The sequence below is a fragment of the Humulus lupulus genome, chromosome 5 (genome assembly GCF_963169125.1).
Source record: "Humulus lupulus chromosome 5, drHumLupu1.1, whole genome shotgun sequence".
In the NCBI taxonomy this organism is placed as follows: Eukaryota; Viridiplantae; Streptophyta; class Magnoliopsida; order Rosales; family Cannabaceae; genus Humulus; species Humulus lupulus.
The window spans coordinates 122068454-122089545 of record NC_084797.1 but is presented as its reverse complement, the minus strand read 5'-3'; the positions used below and the strand labels follow the sequence as shown (position 1 = coordinate 122089545).

The following is a 21092-nucleotide window of genomic DNA, read 5'->3' as shown; positions in this document are numbered from 1 at the left end:
CGCTGACAGTTAATTCAAGACCAATGCTGACAGTTAAAATATGTCGCTATTGACCCAAACACCAACAGTTAATTCGAGACCAATGCTGACAGTTAAAAGGTATTGCTATTGAACCCAACACCGACAGTTAATTCGAGACCAATGCTAACAGTTAAAAATTGTCGCTATTGACCTCAACGCCGACAATTAATAAAAGCATAATACCGATAGTTATAAAATGTCATTAAAATTCAAATAAAAAAATATAATTAATGAATAATTTAATTTAAAAAATGAACTAAATTATGTAAATACATATTTATAAAAAATTATGTATTTATTAAAAGCTTTTAAAACTATTTTTTTTTTCTAAAATTTTTATATTATTAACTTTTGTATTTATAATAATTTTTATATTAAAATTTAAATTAATAATGATATAAAGAATAATATAGTTAAATTAATATATTTATAAAATTAGTATTGGTTAAAAACGAGTTATTTTATTAATTGGTTAAATATTAGAAATTAATTTTAAAATTTCTATAACTTTATTATTATTTAGTTGTAATTGTTTATCATTTTTTTATTTATAAACTTATTATATTATAAAATATATATGTTTGAAATATTAATTTATTTACATATATATATTTATAAAAATATAATTTAAAAAACAAACTAATTTATGTAAATTTATTTATGAAAATATATATTAACCTTTTAATATATACTTTTAATGTATTATGTCTTCAATAATTTTATTTTTATTAAATTATGTTAACATTTAATTAATAAATATTTAAAAAAAGAAAAAGAAAACCCTATATTCCCTATCTCAGTCCTCGATCTCTTCCCTTCTTTTTCTCTCTCTTTCTCCAGTCGTTGCCTTCCCTCTCTCTCGTTCTATCTCCCTCTCTGTCATGCAGTGGCTAAAGGAGGCTACGGGGCTTGCAGTGCGAGGTGGGATGGCGGGTTGGTTTCATGTTCGGCGAAGCAGGGTTCAACGATGTGATTTAGGCTTCGTTCAATCAAGTTGTGCTCTCTGTCCCCGCCTCTTTTCCTCCCTGATCTTCGCCTCCTTCTCTACCCCATCAAGAAATGATTTCTTGTATCATCTGTTTCCTCTGCCTGGCCTTAGTTGTTGTATTTTTTCTTTGTTGATATTTTGTATTGTAGATGGTGTTGTTTCTTCTGGTTGCAATGGTGTGATTAAGGTAAACGAGAGACTAAAATTGATAGTGGCCAAAACACTTTAGTAAAAATAAACCGTTTTGAGGAACAAGTAATAGTAGATCTTTCATTTATCATACCAATTTTGATGCAGCTTGAATGTGTATTTAGGCTTTTATTTAATAAGTATTTCAGGTTAAGTTTATGTGTACTAGGAATTTCTTTCTTTTATCAGTCTCTATTTCTCAGATCCAATGCACATTAGATGTTTGAGAAAATGCCTCAAACAACTAGAAAATGTTTGATCATGGCATGAAAGTAAATTATTTATCTCTCTGGTTGACTATAATTAATGTTATTTTTAAATGTAGGGGAAAACCTTTGTAATTGAATTTGAAGAATGAGTATATGATACTTTTAGACAGTGTTGAGGTATGTGTGTTTCATATGAATTGTGTATTTGATTTAGAATTCTCAAAATGCTTTGTATATGTTTTCTTGAGTCAATTTCAAGTAATTCATATTTTTGTGTTTGAATATGTTTCTTTTAGTGGTTCTTGATATTGATACCTAACTTCGCTACTTGTACGAGCATGCCATTTTTCTCTTGATGTTATAGCTAAGCATTGAATTTGAAGTTTTTTGAGGTACTTACTACCATGTTGCTATTCTGTAATTACGATGGGGGCAAAAAAGAAAGCAAGGTAATCCTAGTGATGACTGGGTGATTATAATGCATTTATATAGTAAATACAAGAGGTGCACAAGACACATGTCAAAATATAAATAAATGCTATATAACAAATAGCACATAAGAATAAATATGTATCAAACCTTATGGCATTTATGTGATTTGTTGTAATGTTAGATTAGTTATTTCCATATTTAGTAAGCTCACTTAGTTTGTTTACGAGAAAAGTTGTACATAAAAGCTTCGGCTCTCATTGATGACGAATGGTAATAATGTTGTATGACTAACGTTGTTTTTCTTTCTTTCTTTCCTTTCTATTGAAAATTGTACAATATAGTTTTGTGTTTTCCTGTATTTTATTAACACTGTTTTATATTTTCTTGTAAGATGGTTGTACAATCTTTGTAAACATTATTCTGTTTGTATTATCCTTTTCAGTAATAATACAAGTTGTGGTACTTCATTTAAAAAAAAAAATTGTGTTATGCCTCATCCCAGACTGCTGAGGGTAAGCCTCAGAGGCATTTTTTTCACTGCCTCACCTCAAGGTGTACGCCGCAAACGATTTTAAAAACCATGATACTGAGGCAGAAGGCATGAAAGCTCTTACTAGAAGTTGTCAGTTTATCGAGCCTAATTATTGCTGCTCCTGCTTTTGCAGCAATGCATTGAATGTCCAAATATTCATCAAGATGCACAGGGCAGATTATGCAGAAAGACATCTTAGAGTCATGCAACAGATAGATGAGGATCACACACTAACACAACTTGCAACATCATGGCTCAATCTGGCAGTGGTATGTATATACATAGATTTATTGTTTTAATATTTCCCTCTGAATGAATGGGCGGTTGCAAATATTCATATTTCATGCATGTCAAATAGGGTGGCTCTAAAATACAAGAAGCATATCTTATCTTCCAAGATTTCTCTGAGAAATATCAGATGACCAGTTCGGTTCTTAATGGGAAAGTCATTTGCTGCATGCACATGAATAACTTTGATGAAGCTGAAACTCTGCTGCTTGAAGCACTTAACAAGGCAAGTATCCTATTAGTTATTTTTCTGGAGTTGTTTCCCATGCCCCCTTCACAATTTTTGTTTCTTTAGATGATATTTTACAATAACATGTGATTACTTCCTCTCTGTCTTTTAAAAAAATGCTTTAAGAATGAAACTTCTTTTATACTTCAAGCCAACTTAGTGTTTTATTCTTTCTTTTTTCCTTGTTGCTTTTATGGACTTTTTTCCCTTTGAAATTTTATTCATACCTCTAAAAGAAATTAATATATGTTTCAAACGATGCTTTTAAAACGTGACAAAATGGTACTGAAAACATGAATAATGCATGAAGTTTAAATATTGTATGGTGCCGTTCCCTTATTTGACAGGATGCTAAGGATCCAGCAACTCTTGCCAATCTAATTGTGTGCTGTCTTCACATTGGCCTCTCGTTTCCCCACGTAAGACCTCTGCTGATTCCCACAACTGACTATGTATCTTTTGGGAATTAATTTGTCAAGAATTTTCTGCCACATTATTGGGTTTTATATATTAGCAAATTCTTTGGTCAAAATATATACACATATATTTATAAATATATGGTCATTTACACCTTTGTCATCTGTCTTCGTACTACAATAGTAGACACATAGATCATCTTCATCTATAAACTTTTAAAGTATTTATTTTGTAGTGCTTGCTTGGAAATATTTTATTTTTTATTTGCTGATTTAGAATGTAAAGTTTTCATCAAGATGCTTGAGAAAATCCACATAAATCCCATTTTACTGGCTATTATTTCAGTGTGTTTCTATTGCTTTTTCTTGCCCACTTTATATTCATTCTGATGTGACCCCTCAGAATTACAATTCCACCACTTACCGAAGTAGATATTTAGAGAGTTGATTTTTTGTTTAATGAATAGGGTTGTTTTTGCAGCCAATTGAAACTTGCACATCCAGATCACATCCTCATTAAAAGGTCGGCATCGGCCAAAGAGGGCTTTGACAGAGCAATTCAGACAGTTGCTTGAAGACCGAGGTAAAGATGGTTTCATTCTCATGGAAGAAGAGAGGACCTTTGTCATTGCGTTGTCCTTTATCCTTTGTGGGCATTTTTTGTTTTTGTTTTGTAGCTTAGAATAATAAATTTGACATGTTTATGAAAGATTCAAAATTTTACCCAATCCTAAGTATTATTTTTTCTCTCAATATTGGGCAATGCGCTTCATATAATATACCCCAGTAAATTCATGAACTCTCTCTTTCATGATTTTGGAAGCTTGCTTTCTTAATTTATCATCTTGAGTAAGTTATAATTCCACTTGTGCTTGTTTTCCATATCTCAAAAGTCTATTAAATTTGCTTCAACACCCATGTGACCTGCCCTAGATCTATAATGTCTATATGCTCTTCTAGTTTTGTACAACTTAGGCATTGTCAATCCAGATTAAACTCTTGGAATATTTTTAATTCATTTATGGTCTCGTGTTTATAATATTACTTCAAATGGGTATTGTGAATCCTAAAGGAAGATATTGTCAGTTCATTGTTTGTCTATGATTCTTGCATATACAAGAGCTAATTTGAATCTAATTAAAATTTAATTTTTGTTCTGTTCTTTTGTTTTTGCAATGATTTAAAATAAGTCAATGATTTTTTATGCGTATCTCCAATAAGCATGTTTGGTGCGGATGAATTTGGATTGAGTTAGTGTTGTGTATCCTCATATTGATATTATATATTCATAATAGTTGAACTACAATTCTATTCAATTTAGTTTCTAACTTAATTTTTTATTTTGATTTTTGTAGTGTGGTGGGAAGAACACATTTAACCATGACGATATCAATGAAACTCAAAATGAATGGACAGCCAAGCTCCTTGAGCGGATGAGCCAAAGTTAGGGTAACTTTTGTAATTAGAATTAAAAAACAAAGTAATTATATTTAAGTCATGCACTTACATAGTTAAGGCAAGAATTCCTACATATTTGATCTTGTAGTTTTTAGATTTGGAAAATACCGAGTTCTATTGATTGTCTGCTTGCTGATTCTGTCTAAACTATGTTGTAATTACACAAGAATTTATGAATACATATAATAGTTGAAAATAGAGAAATGAAAAAAATTCCCATATTCTACATTGGACGTCGGCTTCCAAAAAACTGTCGTCTTATGTATTGCAGGGGACGATGCTTGCACATAAACTATTATCTCATGTACTGCAGTAGGATGACGCTTGAGTAGCAACTGTCATCTCATTTACTGCAGTGGATGACGCTTGCACAGAAACTATCATCACATGTACTTAAAGAGACAATGTTTGTATAGGAACTATCCTCTCATGTACGACAGGAGATGACGCTTTTATTTAAATTTTCGTTTCATGTTTTACATGGCATGACATTGAACCGACGTACGAGAGTCCATACGACGGTATTAGAACCGACGTACAAGAGTCCATACGACGGTTTAAAACCATCGTCCCATGTCAATTTTGTAGTAGTGTACAGTCTACCATAGCTTGGTTTTCAGGTCATGATCAGTAAAGTTCAATAGTGAACTAGATATGTTTGAAAGGCAAGTGATTTAATTTATAACCATGTATGTACTAATTTCATTAAAAATTGATAGAATATGTTACAAAAAATAAAAAGACACACACGAAATGGTCTCAATTTTTGGGACCCCAATAACTTAAATACATGACTGTTCTAAGTGATTCATCAGATTGCTTCAACTTCTCATCTCTAAACTTATTAGACACAGCAGTCGAATACTGAGAAGTTGGGATCTTCTTGGCATAGAACTCTCTTCAATGGCAAAGAATAAGGGGCTAGTATTTTGATTACATGTATTGTTAAGTAACCTTATTTGCTAATAATATTGCATCCGTTGAGGCTATTTCAATGAATCTGATTGCTGTAGTTTCTTTGCTTGTGTATTGATAGTTTTTCTGCTCTTTTCATTTTATAATCTGGCTCACTCTTGTGCAAAATATTGGGTTAGAGAATCCAAAACTAGATAGAAAACTAAGCTTTGTTTTGGGTAATTTCCATGGAAATAAATGTATATATCATTTTAATTGAGATCAGACTATTGAAATGTTTTGGATTAATGAGAAGTTGCTTCTATGAAGATCAGTGAATTGAGTTTGGTGGTCCTATTGTTTGAGTTTCTTCCGTATTCCTTTCTTTTTTTTTCTTTGCTTCCTGATTCTTCTTTGTTCTTGCTCTGTAGTTCCCATTTCCACATCTGCACATCCATTCTCCTGTATAGTGTGGTCACACTCCTGGGTTGGGCTTGCTTCCCTTGTATATTCAGTTTTAAAAAAATTGGAGACACATATCAAGTTAGGGCTTTCTTCTTCTTCTTCTTCTTCTTCTTCTTCTTCTTCTAATTCTTCAATTCTTACCCATATAATCTTATATCAATACTTCACCAAAAAATGAAGTTGTTTGTGTATGCGTTGTCTTTATCTTTGTGGGTCTTTATCTATTTAGTGTCTTTTTTTCTTTTACCTTTTCCGATATTTGTTTCTATATATATGATGTACTTCTTTGTTGGGTTGTGTTATGGTTGGTGGGTTTTGTTGGGGGAATTTTGCTAGTTATGGATAACATTAGAGGCACTCGTTTTGCTGTATTTTTTGCTCTTGGCATGGAGAAAGGAAGTTAGTTATCCCAACTAAAGCATATATGCTAACTTTTGGAGGAATAGTATCTTTCCTGCCTTCTGGACTTGATACTTTCGTTGCAGCTGAATTATGTTTAATATTCATAAGAAAATAGTTTCTTTGGGAAAAAAATTCTTTTTCTTTTTCAATTGTATTCACTTATCTTGTGATTTTAATTTTTAAATTATCGTTTTGAAGGGTGCTAAGGAGAAAGTAAAAGAAAGGGAAAAGTTCACAGAAAATCCTGGGCAGTCAGAATGCAAGGTTTTTATAATTACAACAATTCTAGATATTATAATTTGATATTTTTCTCTTGTTTTGTGAATTTTTTCATTTGATTCATTCTGATTATTTGAATGTTAAAAGTTATATATTATAAGATTTCAGGAGATTTTTTTACTCTCTTTTAATACCACATATTTGACTGCAATGTGTCTTTTGGACTAATAATAGATTTATGGTGCTATAAAATCTTGAGCTTCTTGCAGTATTATTTGAGGTCAGGGGGGTGTAAATTTGGAAAAGCGTGTAAATATAACCACACTAGAGGAAAGACTTCTGCAACACCATTAGCACCAGTTCTAGAGTTTAACTTTGTTGGTCTTCCAATCCGAGTGGTATAACATCATTTCAATGAATGTAATCTACAATCTTTTATTTTCTTTAATTAGATTGGGTCTAATTTTATTATTGCATATCTAGTTAGAAATCTAAATTATGTTTAAAAATTATGGCCTGCAATGACACTAATCATTTATATTATCATGGTTTTTATTCCAATTAGTATATTATGCTCTGCATTTTGTATAGTAGATTGAAAAAGATTGCCCTCTTATGGTGTTGTTCTTGATTTTTTTGTATATTGTAGCATCATTTAGTAGATTGATACTCATATGCAGATATGCTTTATGTATAGATTTTACATAGGGAAATCCTCATCAAGCCAATATATTTGATGATCTTGGTATATATATATGTTACATTTGTAATGATGTAATCCATGTAGTTGGAATAGAAGGGAATGCTTCTCCTATAACTAGTTAGTGCCAAAGAGCCTTGTCCAAATGGTCCTTTTGAATTTTCCTGCAACATGCTTTAATACCTTATTGATTGCTTGGTAGACTCTGAGCTTTAATTGTCCTATTTCTTGTACTTGATTTATTTCTCTGCTCTGTTTTTAGAGGAAAAATTTGGTCAAAGGGAATATGCAACTATTTTCAGTGGAACAACAGAGAAGCCAAGCTCTGGAAGCTCATGCTGCTGCTTTTGCACAATTTAAAGTGCGTAAATTAACTTCTCCCTCTCTTTATCTCTCTTAATTCTCTTGTTTTTGATATGCATATTTGTTGATTGATTGTCGAATTTATACAGGTTCTAGGGAATGAGAATCCTTATACTCTCATTTCCTTTGCAACAAAGACTTTTAATGCTGGCCAAATTACATCAAAGCTGCATGTTATAGATCTTGGTGCCCAACCAGGTTAGCTTAGTATTATTTAATTCACCCCCTTTATTAAAAAAGACAAAAATGTTTGATAGGTCTAGAATCTTAATCAGAAATTTATTCCTTTCTTTCTGTCTTGATGAATAATTTTTACATCCTTTTGTTGGTTCATCACAAATTAATATTCCGTGAATGATTTCAGGTTGTCCAGCGATTCCAAGAACTATTTGCGCAAACGAAGTATAAAGAAGCTGTTAAACTTGCTGCTGAGTCTCCACAAGGAATTCTTCGTACTCCTGATACAGTTGCCAAAATTCAGGTTTTTCCACTTTGCTTTTGTTGTCATGTTGGTGTCAAGTTATTCTGTAACTTTTTACTATGTATATTTAAAGTAATTCTCAAATTCAGGTTGTGTAGACTGTAGAATAGATAAACTCTCTGTCAATGATACAGAACGTGGCATTCCATATTGTGGCAGTTTATTACTATGGGATGCCTGTCAAAATGGTTATTTCCCCTTGTTTAGAGGGCTTGGGATCGGAGACCAATTTCAAATGGTTGTTTCTATAATTTTTAAACAATTGGAAATTTATGAACCTAATTGAGATAAAAGTACCAGTCAATTACTTGGAAAAAGACAGTATCAGGCAGCTCGAATAGAAGTGGAATTGGATATTACAATGAGATATGAGATTCGATGGATCTACCCTAGAAATAATAGTATCATTCTAAATGCGTTTGTAACTCAAATCTCCCAAACTTTTAACATGCTGTCTCAGTAATTAAGCACCTGAACCAAAGATGTCTTTAGGGTGAAATTGAGGCCCCTTTAACCTGAAAATGTTAATGTTTGTTTACTGTAATATGTATCTATTCACTGTGATAGCAGTATTTTGAATTTTGAAGTATGTTCACCTAGTATTGCTTGCTTAGGTCTTATATTGTATACAATTTTATTATTTGATTCATATTATTTAATTTTTTTAAGCATATACCTTACCTTTTTTATCTGCTATTGCAGGAGAAAAATGTCTCTTTCTTCATCAATTGGAGGAGAAAAGGATACTTAATTTTGAAGGCTTTGTATTGGGCAGTTGTAGAATATTTTGTGCTGAAAGTAGTAACTTTTCAATATGTTGAATATTTAAGACTACTTGAATACTTAAATAACATTTTGTTGTTGATGACAGTGTTGAATGTTTTAAACTAATTTGTGGATTGTTAATACAATGTTGAATGTTTTTACTTTTTGTTATTTCAAAATCAAGTTCATTTGATGATGCTAGTATATATTAGAAAGTTAATTTTAATTATATAAAAAAAATTAAAATATAATAGAATAAATTAGTGCTATATAAATGAATATATAATGAGAATTTAAACTTATCTAAATATTAAAATAATATGAAAATTGTGTTATAATATCTATTACAATAACACTTTTTATGTAAAGAATTTTGTTATGAAAACTTCATTATATAACACAAAATATGTGTTATACTAAAGTGTAGTATAACACAAATTTATAAGTATTAAAATGTGTTATATAATCGACTATAAATAATATAATTAAACACTTATCTATTTATTAAAATAACACAGACAGTGTGTTATCATTGACAGTATAATAATACATATGTATAACAATGATAAAGTGTTATGTAAAGTACCTTGACCTACGATAACATAGTCGGTCTTAACACATCAAAAAGTGTTATGGTATGTTTTGATAACACATTTTTGGTGTTATTAAAAGCATTTTTTCTTGTAGTGCATGAATATACAAGCATATAATCTCTCATTCTCCTAAGATACTTGAGAGTGCGCTTTACTGCAATCCAGTGTTCCAAACCAGGATTAGATTGACAATGACTCACAATACCTACTGCATAACATATGTCAGGCCTAGTACACAACATAGCATTCATAAGACTCCCAACTTCTCAAGCATAGGGACACTTTCTCATGTCCTCTTTCTCTTGAGGCGTCTTTGGGAATTACTCTTTAGAAATAGTAATTCAATGTTAAAATGCCCTAAACTAGTACTTAATAAAACATTCACATATTCATTGGTTTCTAAGAGAAAAGACACTTATTATGAAATCTCGGTGGGGTCTTGCTAAAATATGCAAGTTGGGCCCAATAGTTTAAAAAGAAAATATCAGTTTTCATGCAAAGTTCTAAAACAACCAAAAGTTCAAGTCCCACTGATAAGTTTTAAAAAGTCCCATTAAACATAACATTATTAAAAGAAAATGACATTTTAAACTGATCGTTTCTCATCCATAGGATGCCCCCACACCATACACACCATGACGATAGAACTCCCCACATCACCACGCGTGCCATAGACAAACCTATTTGCTACCTAGAAGGGAAAGTAAGGGGTGAGCTAAAAGCCCAGTAAGGAAGTACAAACAACATACAAGTAAGATACAACAAATCACAAACACCTTCATTCACTTTAAACATCATAGCATCATCATAACAAAACATCATAACATCATCATAAACATAAACATCATAGCATCATCATAACAAAACATCATAACATCATCATAAACATTTCCTTGTGAACATGGCCCGCTAACTTGTCCATGTCACCCTTTGAGGTAAACAGGATCTCTGGTCCTTGAATAACCTCGGCGCATCTGCCCTTGGAGTTACGTCTTCATATCCTTAGCAACCCCTTTGTTGTGTCGCATTCAACACGCTAACAACCATTACATATAACTCGATTACGTCTTCATATCCTTAGTAACCTCTTTATTTGATGTGTCGCGTCGCTAACATCCATTCATATCATACAAAATTCATACAAGCCAACATATCATCACATTATAGCATTTCATAATTCATAACATTTTCATTCATACAAAAAGTCTCACCATTCATAGCATAAACAATCATGGATTCTATCTAACTTCCTTACCTCAAGTCCAAGCTAAGTAAAACAAAAACTTCTCAACGAGCCTATACTATAATCAAAACGACATTCCTTAGCTTCATATAATTACTATTTTTCCCTCTCATATAACTCATGTGTGCACAGGCCATGCACACATGGTAAGAGTTACACACAACATACAAATATGCTTAGTTACACATAAGGTCATAAAAAGAATAATGCTCATTCTACCTATATTGCATGCATGATCCTTCTATAAAAACTACATGATTGCATAATAGACATAATTTTGGATGTAAAAGTGAATTTTCATGTAACATGCATACGTAGGAACGTTGCGTAATTGTGGCATTTAAAACGATAATTCTATGCGTCTTACTTCTATCGTTTTAATAATAATAGACTTGTAACATGCTTTGTTTACTATTAATTATCTTCTTAAAATTACTAGATTGATTAAATCTCTCAAGACATTATTTTTAAAAATAATTTTATTTAGCCATTTAAAAGAATATATGTGATAAATCCATTTATTATTTTCAAATTACAAATAAATAACAAAGGCTTGCAATTATTTAAAATACTTATAATTATCATGTTTCCTTAGAAAATAGCAGTTTAATTTAAATTAATAGAATTACATAATTGATGTGAGAAAAATATAAATTTTAAGTGTGGGAAATCTATATTTTGCTTGAATTATTTTAAGATTATGTAATATAAATTCATATGTGATAATCAAATAATTATTTTAAACTTATTAAACTAAACTTTCAGCCACCTTTTAATTTATTTAAAACAAAATCACAAGTGAATTAATCTCAACATTTTTCTTAATTGGAATAAAGAAAAATCCCATCTATTAAGATGAACTCTCATGGTTGTATTAAAAACACCAGTTTAATTAATTCATAGTTTAGGGTATTGATTTATTTCAACATATACACAAAATTCCTTTATTTAAAAACACGACTTCACATTTTTATTAAAAATACCAGCAACTAACTATATTCTCAAAATCACCATTTTTATGTTTAAAACTCAATATTTTTTAAAAAATAAAGGAAAAATCTGTAGGAAATTAATTGTGCAAAATTATCATTTCAAGGCATCTTAAAATCTCCCATTAACTTCATAAATCATCAAAGCACTTACAAAACTTTGTATATTTTCACATAGAGTCTTTAAGCCAAAACATACCCATCATCAAACCATAGAAGATCTTTAAACAACATATCATCAACACCACAATTTAATAATATTAATCATCTAATATATCAAAGGAGAACAAAACAATGAATCACCATTCTCAAACAATATTCTCCAAACCATAAGAAACCAAAGATAAAAACAATAACCATAAGACAAAAACGTTCCCATTACCTCTCTTGCTAGAACTCAAGGACAATAGTGACAATAGCCCAAACTATGGCCACCACTTGTTCAAGCGTAGACTTTCGAAACCCACATGAAGAAAAGAAAAGAAATGATCTTAGATTCAAGAAGAGGTAGAAATTAACATCACTATGAACCCAAATACTTACCCTAGGGATTTCGAACACTAGCCTCCAATCCACTTGCAACAAAATCCAAACCTATCATCACCATGATTTTGCCTTGCTTAGAATCAAGATGTAGAGGAGACAAAATGTAATACTATGAACCTTAACCCATACCTTAGGATCCCTAGCCTTGGCCTCTTCTTTCTTCTCCTTCACGTTCTTCTTCTCCACCTCTCTCTCTAGAACTCACGAGGTCTCCCTCTCCCTTCTCTCTAAGCACACGGCAGCCACCAAGCCAAATGAGCCATCAAGCTCTTTCTTATTTTCTATTTAAATGGCCCAAATCATCAAAACCTAGCTAAGGAAAATGTAATTATCATTTTCCTATATTTTCCCTAAATCAAAATATAAATCAATTAAAAAATTATACTCAGCCAATCAATCTATTTTGTAATTGACAGCACACTAATTCCTCTCTTGTCTTCCTTGGCTGTCCATGACTAATAGAGGAAATAAATCTATTCTCGTAACTCTAGGATGCTGAGACTTGGGACTGGGTGTTGACCCGTTTCAGTTGCGTTTTCAGAAAAATAATATTCACAAATAATGTAGATAATTTCATTAGCTTTCTAACGGTACAAGTTGTGTCTAAATCGGATATCCACAGCCCAAGTTATACCCATTTAACTGAGGCTTGGTCTAAGGTTACGGGAATTAAAAGAAAATGACAACTCTATCCTTTCTCACCATTTGTTTCCCAATATTTTTCTTGTGTGAACACAAGCCTCTTTAATTCCCTTTCTTTTTAAATCCCTTAACTAAATAAAAATATAAATAAACCAATAAAAGGAAATTAATGTGTAGAAAACTATTGCATGATGCACACACTCAAATGCTAAGGTGCACCTACCATGCACCTTAGTGCATTCAACCAAAACACAATTAATCACATTTTAAAATAAATAAATAACATTTAACAATTAAATAGAATAACAAACAATTAAATAAAGCAAACAAAAAATTAAATAAAATAAACAAACATTTAAATAAAATAAATCACTACACTTAACACTTAAATAAAATAAAAACAAAAAATTTTAATAACTAAAAAAAAATTTTTTTGGTGCACTACAAATGTCTAGTCATTAGCTGACCTTTCTTGGAGTTCTCCACAGAGAACCTTTGAAGTACCTTATCTATATAATTAGATTGAGAAAGTTAAAAGAGCTTGTTCTTCCTATCCCTTAGGATTTTGATTCCAAGATCATAGCTTGCCTCGCCCAAATCTTTCATGTGGAGCTTTTTGGCAAACCACTTCTTTATGTTTGACAATGTCTCTACATTGTTTCCAATGAGGAGAATGTCATCCACATAAAGAACTAGGAAAACCAACACTGGTCCTTTAATATATTTATATACACATGCTTCGTCGACATCCTGTTCGAAGCCATATGTTTTAATTGTTTCATCAAAGGTGATATTCCAAGATCTAGATGCTTGCTTTAATCCATAAATGTATTACAGCAACTTACACACCTTTTGATCTTCCCCATTCTTGATGAACCCTTCTGGTTGTACCATATAGATACTTTCATCAAGATAGTCATTAAGGAAGGTTGTCTTGATGTCCATTTTCCATATCTCATAATCATACGTCGCAACTATGGATAAGAGAATGTGAATGGATTTCAGCATGACCAGAGGAGAAAATGTTTCTTCATAATCAACAACTTCTCTCTAAGTGTAACCTTTTGCTACTAGCCTTGCTTTGAAAGTCCCAACTTTCCCATCTACACCTTTTTTATTCTTGTATATCTATTTTCACCCAATAGGCTACACATCTGCAAGTAGATCTACAAGTTCCCAGATGAATTGGAATACGTAGATTCCATTTCTTGGTTCATGGCTTCTTGCCATTTCTCTTTTTCAGGATCATCCATAGCTTATTTGAAGGTTAATGGATCATCCTTGTCTGTATCAAAAACAAGGACATGTTCCTTATGTTCGCAGCGAACAGGTTGTTACACAATCTTCCCACTACAACGTTGCATCGGGGTTTCCTTGGTTTGTCGTTTATCGCTTAATTGTGATGATGAAGGTGATTGGAGCTTATCATCTGTGAGTACCTCTAATACTACCTTGCTCTGAGGTTTATAGTTATTCATATAATCGTGTTTACGGAAGGTCCCATTTGTTGAAACAAATACCTTTTGATCTTTGGGACTATAGAAGTACCTGCCTCTTGTTTCTGGAGTGTTGCCTATGAAAATGCACATTTTTAGGTCTACGAACATGAGCAGTGCTATAACCAAAAAATACAAGCTGAATTTCTCAGCACAGGTACAGTTGGCAGACAAGCATATGTAGAAAGTGTAAATAGACTATCTTGCTAACTCTAGAGTGAGCAACTCGAGTCAATTGCACAGCCTACGACGGCCAGATAGTCTCCAGATTGCTTCTTGCACCAACAACGTAGTTCAAAATACGCATGCCCGGATCACCTTCATGAAACTCTGGACATGAACCGTGCCATTTTTTATTATTTCTACAATACCCAGATCAAGGAATGTGTTCAGCTTGCGGAAGCCTAACTATGACGCACAATGAAGGATCCCAAAAGTCTCAAAGATTCTTTATACGCCTCATAAAGGCCCATATTTTATTATGTATTTATTACCAGATATAACATATATAAATTTAATACGCAATCATGTATTTATGTAAATGGGAAGTTACCAAAATTTGTAAGCTACCATATTAACGTACTGTTACGTAAAATTGTCTATGAGAATCTCCTATAAATACAAAGGAAATGGACAGAGAAAGGGATCGACTTTATATATGCAAAAACTCTGCTAAAATTTTCATAAACAATTTCCTCAAGAGTCCCAAACAACTCAATAAGAGTGACTCGTGGACTAGGTGGATTTTAACCACTGAACACGTTAAATAGTTTGAGTGCTTTGTGCTCTTACTTTTTGTTATTTCGTATACATTCGGTTTACAAAAAGCCTAACCTCTCTATTGTCGGATTTCTAAATCCCATATTGCCAAAAAATCGAATCGACAGATTGGTGCTTTCATTGAGTGTAGATTAGGCTTAAATTCTCAGACAGGTTTCAACCCAACAATCACTATTGTGGTCACCCGTTCTATGCGCGACAATGAAATGGATCAACCTAATGATCATGAGGGTCCCCATGTGGCCACCCCCACTGGAGAAGGTTCATCTGTAGAATTTTCGTCGTGGAAAAAAAACATTTGGACCGAGACGATGCTGGAAATTCGGCCTCACACCCACCAATTCCCATCCTTGGTACCTGACAGCCATCGAGATGGAAAATTCCTAGTTAAGGAACAATCTTGCATGACCAATATGCCAGTTGAGAAGATTTTAGCTCGATTACCCCATCTTACAACCGATGCTAATGTCAGAAGGAGGAAAAGTGGGTCCCACATATCCCACAGGACTAATTGACCTAATATCAGTTGCTCTGTCAGAACTACAACTCCGAGTACCGTACCTTCTGAACAGACTCCACGAAATACTCAACCAGCCAATTCCCACAGGAATCATCGACCTAACATCAGTCGTTCTATCCGAACTATGACCCCAAGTTCTGTACCTTCTGAACAGATTCCATGAAATGCTCAACCTGCGAACCCTACCTGCGAACCCTGGCAGGAATAATAATTCAACTCACACTCCCATGAATTAGCCTGGCGAGACAGGGCGAGCTGAAGCCGATTTAAGGAGAAGAGACGTCCCAACAAATCAACCAGTCCCTCGGCCAACAGCTCCGATGCGGAGAAACAAATTTTCACTGCTTCCAACCAAGAAAATTAGAGTAGACCAAGGGTGAACTATTCTAGTGCATCCCGATGGAACAATGATAGCTTCACTAATAAGACATCCTCCATCGATGAATAAACCACAAAGGAATGCTTCAGCTTAAGGGGATGGCAGGAGACTTACTCCCCCCTCAGCTAGGAGGTGTAATCTTTGCGAATGGGAGCTATTAGATAAAGTGCCAGTGCGAAAGCATGCACGAAAGCGACCTAAGGAATCATTTAAGCTCTACACAAAGTCTTCGCTCCAACATGCAATCTGACATGTGTGATCATCTTAACTCATAAAGAGGACATCTAGCTTGCCATAATGATTTGAGTTATACTAGGGCTAGGGGAGATCCGTCTAACCCCTCTAACACATACAATAGGTTTGGACCAAGGATCCAAGCCTCGAGTGGCTGGCCTTAATTGAGGAGCAGATGAAAAGACTATTGTTTGGAAAGAACATTGACAACTGTGATTCTAATGAGGAGCTCGAGCCTTTTACTCTCCATATTGCGACAACTCTGTATCTTGCTAGCTTCAGGATGCCGAACATGCCCACATATAATGGAACCACTGATCCGTCCAATGACCTAAGGACCTCCAACACATTGATAATGGCCCACACTGTAAACATTGACCTAAGGTGTATTTTGTTCCCCGCAACGTTGACTGGACCAGCCAAACTATGGTTCAATAAATATTAAAACATTCAATCATCGAGCTGCAAAAGTGATCTGAGGAGAGGCCGATTCATCGGCTAACATCATGCAGCATCCTGATGAATCCTTGAAGTCATATCTAAACTGATTCACAAATGCAGCACCCCAAGCTAGAGACGCTAATAATAACTCTAAGCTCTTGGCTATGTGGATAAGAATTACCGTAGGAGGAGATTTGTGGAAATAATTCAAGAGAAAAGGAGTGAAGAGTGTAGATGAATTATTGGCTCGAGCTAAAGAATGGATAAACTTAGAAAAGGCAAAGTCTGCTGTTGCAGGAATCAGCCAGACCCCCGTTCAGCCCGCTACCAAGATTAACGAGTCTGGGGGAAATAAACAGAAAGGGAATGGTGAGGGCGACTAGAACGGATCCATGAAAAATAAGCATGGGGAGAAATATACCTCCATCTACACCGCCTATACTGATTTAATGGATACACGAGAGCGTATTTATTTAGCTAACTTTACTCGTCTTCCATGGAAGAAGACCAAGCCCATGAATCATCAAAGGGCCAAGAGAGACCAAGCTAAATTATGTTGATATCATAATGACATTGGTCAAATGAAAGATTAGAACAAAAATTTCATCTAGGATGGACTGTTAGCACTATATGCTCCAAACAGGGTAGCTCTTAGTCAACCAGTGGGGCAGAACCCTCAGCCAGCTCAGGCAAGCCTGGCCAACCCTCACCCAGCTCAAGGAAATCAGATTATCCCTCCTCCAGTTGAAGGAGGGGAAATAGCCACTATTCTCGGAGGGCCCCATTTGGCAAGAACGAGCAGCGGAGCCCAGAAAAGTTATATTCAGGAGCTGAAGACACATAATGGAGGCAAATTTGTATTGGAGCAGCGGTTATTAAAGCAACAACGATTGGAGAAACAACCAATCATTTTTATGGAAGAGGACATTAGCCACATCCAATTCCCGCACAATGACCCGCTCGTGATAACCATCCAACTCACCAATCGAAGAGTACGAAGGATATTTATCGACAATGGGAGATCCGTAAATGTGTTATTCAAACTCACCCTTGAAAAGATGGGGCTATCTATAGCTGATCTTAAAGTTACCGCAATGACCCTCTATGGATTTTCGGGAGAAGGGATGGCAGCCATAGAAACAATCGAGCTTATAGTCCCATTGGGCGAGGAGACACGAGTTGTCACCAAGATGCTTGAGTTTGTATTAATCGATTGTCTGACCGCCTATAATGCAATTTCTGAGAGACATGAGTTGATGGAGTTTGAAGCTATAACTTCAGTTCGCCATCTGGCCATGAAATTTTCATCGTCCTTGGGAATATACACTGTGAGGGGAGATCAACTCGCTGGCAGAAAATTCTATAGCATTGCCATGAAGGGAAAATCACAACCCGGGCAGCAAGCCATGGTAATAACCGAGGAGAATGAGGAACCTCAGGCAATGGTAGTTTTTGGAGAGGTGGAAGAACTTCAGGAAGTCAAAAATGAGGTTGCCCAACCAAAAGAAATTGATTCGAGAATATCTTGGTTTTTATTGATCAAATAAGAGATTATGCGCAATGGAACAACAATCAAATTGTTAATTTAATCCCATAAGATTTCTAGATCTACTTCTTCACATGCATATATATATTGAATCAAAGACATGAACAGAAAAATTACCTCAGGTCCTCCCTTGCAGCTATCTTTTTTATGGCAAAATCCTTGAGATCTCACACCAAAATCTCCAAAATGTTCTCAGCACACAAAGAACGAGTGTGGGCTCGCAATACAAATAATAGGCAAAATCTATTTATCAGATGTTCTCAACACATGAGATCTGATAAAGTTTGGACCTAGGTATTGTAAAGAACAATGACTTTTGTATATTTCACTGTTCTCTTTCTCTGCGAGAGATTTCTAGATATTTTTCTATCCCTGAAAAGTTACGTTCTGAAAAACTGATATCCTATATTTAATATATCCTATATATTAAAATAAAATCTTAGTTATTTTAAACAATTTGAAAATAACTAATCAGTTATCAGATTTTTGTTTAAATAATAATATTTTAATCATATTACAATATCTCACTATTTATTTAATATTTAAATAACTAAAATTGTGGAACCAAGAAACTTTGTCAGTCTCTTATGCGTGTAGCACAGTGACTGTGCACTGTGCTACACGTGTACCACATGCCAGTGATGGCATGTGATTTTTCCCAATTTTTATTATTATTTAAATACAAAAAATCCCAAAAATAAAAAATTCAAAATTAATTATATTTTTGTTGAATCAAATAATTAATTAATTACACATAATTATACAATAATTATGTTTGATACATAGAAAAATATTTTACTTATCAAATAAGTCATTTTTGCCCATTTTTGTATTTACCTTTGTCAGTGTTTGTTTGAGCAATTTCAGGGACCATGGACCTATAACATTAAGCTCCAATAAATTGAAACTAAATAATTAAAATCTTTAATTATAATAGTTAATTTATTAATTCTCATATTTCTCCACTATAAATTCAGAATTACACTCTTTATGTTATAGATATACTTTTACAGAAATCTTATCTTAAGTCGTCCATTGATATAACCATCTTTCAATAGTTCACCCTCTAATTAATTAGTTCATAAATTAGAATGGAAGAATTACCATTTTACCTTTCTAATTTACTTCTTATTCCTTAAGTACCATTAATTCACTAGTGAATAATTAATCTATAATCTAATTATAGATTTGAGCTCAAAATCATTCAGTTCCATAATTAACCCTTAAGGAAACTAATATACGATCCGTTAGGAAAGATTAGATTCCATATTGTTGATACATGTTCCCAGCCATCCATGATATTAAATCTCCAAAACAAAAGTCATTAGCCTCATTCTTTGAAGAGACCTTAACGAATGAATCAAAAGATTTAATAAACATGAACAGGAGTTCATGAACACTCAAGATTTAGGTTGATCTATAAATGATCATCTGTTATGATATGAATTACAAGTCTTTATTGTTAAATGGTTTTTGGATAAAGACTTTAATTCATATCGGTCCATGTCATATATAATCATATTATATAAATCACCTTTACCGAGATGTCTTCCCACATCAATAATCCGAATCTAGATTATTTGTATCATTATGATACTCAGTAAACCGTACTTACAACTCCAATCAAAGAATTCCATAACTTTAATTTGTTGTTGTTGACTATTTTTATTCATTCATGTGATCTTAATTCTCTTGTACTAATACAAGATCACATCCTCAATAATGAATATGGAATTTTTCTGATATTTACAAAATTATTCAAACAAAAATTTAACAATTTAAATATAACAATAATAATAAACCATTGTATTTATTTATTCACAGAAAAAACAAATGACTTTTACATGCTTTTAGGACACACTCCTAACAATCTCCCACTTGTACTTAAAGCAAGTAGTGCATTTTTCTCAATCCCTTATTACGTACATGACCCTAGAATTGCTTTGCAGGAAGCGTCTTCGTGAATGGGTCTTCCAGGATGTGTTCTGATACGACTTCAGAATGGACACATCTCCTCTATGTACGATTTCTCTGACTAACTGGGATTTGCGCTCTATATGCTTTCCCCTCTTGAGGCTTCTTGGTTCTATTGAATTAGCCACTGTTCCACTGTTATCACAGTAAAGAACAAGTGGTTTCTCCACTTCTGGAACAACTTTCAGATCGGAGTAGAACTTTTTGAGTCACAGAGCCTCCTTAGCTGCATCACAAGCCGCTATATACTCAGCTTCCATGGTGGAGTCTGCAATGCTGGTTTGCTTAATGCTTCTCCAGTCTAATGCTCCTCCTCCAACAATATCCAGAAGTCAATTTCTTACTATCTCTGTCTGATTGAAAATCAGAATCAGTGTAACCAGTGGGGTTCACGTCTCCACCTGAATATACAAGCATATGATTTCTAGTATTTCTAAGATACTTGAGAATATTATTCACTTCAATCCAATGACTCAATCCAGGATTGGATTGATAACGGCTGACTATCCCTACTGCATAACAAATGTCAGGTCTTGTACACATATGGCGTACATCAGACTGCCTATTGCTAAGGCATAGGGATACTGTCTCCTCTTCCTCTTCCTGAGGTGTTTTGGGACACTACTCCTTGGAAAGGAATACTCCATAATGGGTTGGC

General features: G+C 33.5%; 1 protein-coding gene across 3 annotated transcripts; it reads left to right on the top strand.

Annotated features, from left to right (window-relative positions):
* Positions 1-816: 816 nt before the first annotated feature.
* LOC133777620 (zinc finger CCCH domain-containing protein 26-like) lies at positions 817-9209 on the top strand. 3 transcript variants are annotated; one of them, XR_009868733.1, is made up of 9 exons: positions 3230-3307; positions 3786-3887; positions 4660-6199; positions 6722-6787; positions 7012-7140; positions 7705-7803; positions 7895-8003; positions 8170-8286; positions 8989-9209. XR_009868733.1 is itself a non-coding variant. In XM_062217309.1 (8 exons), exons 3-8 carry the CDS (start codon positions 5981-5983, stop codon positions 8211-8213), a joined length of 666 nt encoding a protein of 221 aa, XP_062073293.1. In that variant the 5' UTR covers positions 3230-3307; positions 3786-3887; positions 4660-5980; the 3' UTR covers positions 8214-8287. The 3 variants fall into 3 exon arrangements, 1 of the variants encoding a protein (XP_062073293.1); XM_062217309.1 differs by lacking the exon at positions 8989-9209 and having other exon boundaries at positions 8170-8287; XR_009868734.1 differs by lacking the exons at positions 6722-6787; positions 7012-7140; positions 7705-7803; ... (1 more) ...; positions 8170-8286; positions 8989-9209 and adding exons at positions 817-1856; positions 2505-2640; positions 2730-2885 and having other exon boundaries at positions 3236-3307; positions 4660-4892.
* Positions 9210-21092: the final 11883 nt, after the last annotated feature.

What these genes read in the sequence shown, in the direction of transcription:
- LOC133777620 (XM_062217309.1), top strand. Translation starts at nt 5,981, where the DNA reads ATGAAGATCAGTGAATTGAGTTTGGTGGTCCTATTGTTTGAGTTTCTT. An exon ending in CTGGGCAGTCAGAATGCAAG is followed by an intron (nt 6,788 to 7,011) that starts GTTTTTATAATT and finishes AGCTTCTTGCAG; the next exon opens with TATTATTTGAGGTCAGGGGG. An exon ending in AGATCTTGGTGCCCAACCAG is followed by an intron (nt 8,004 to 8,169) that starts GTTAGCTTAGTA and finishes GAATGATTTCAG; the next exon opens with GTTGTCCAGCGATTCCAAGA.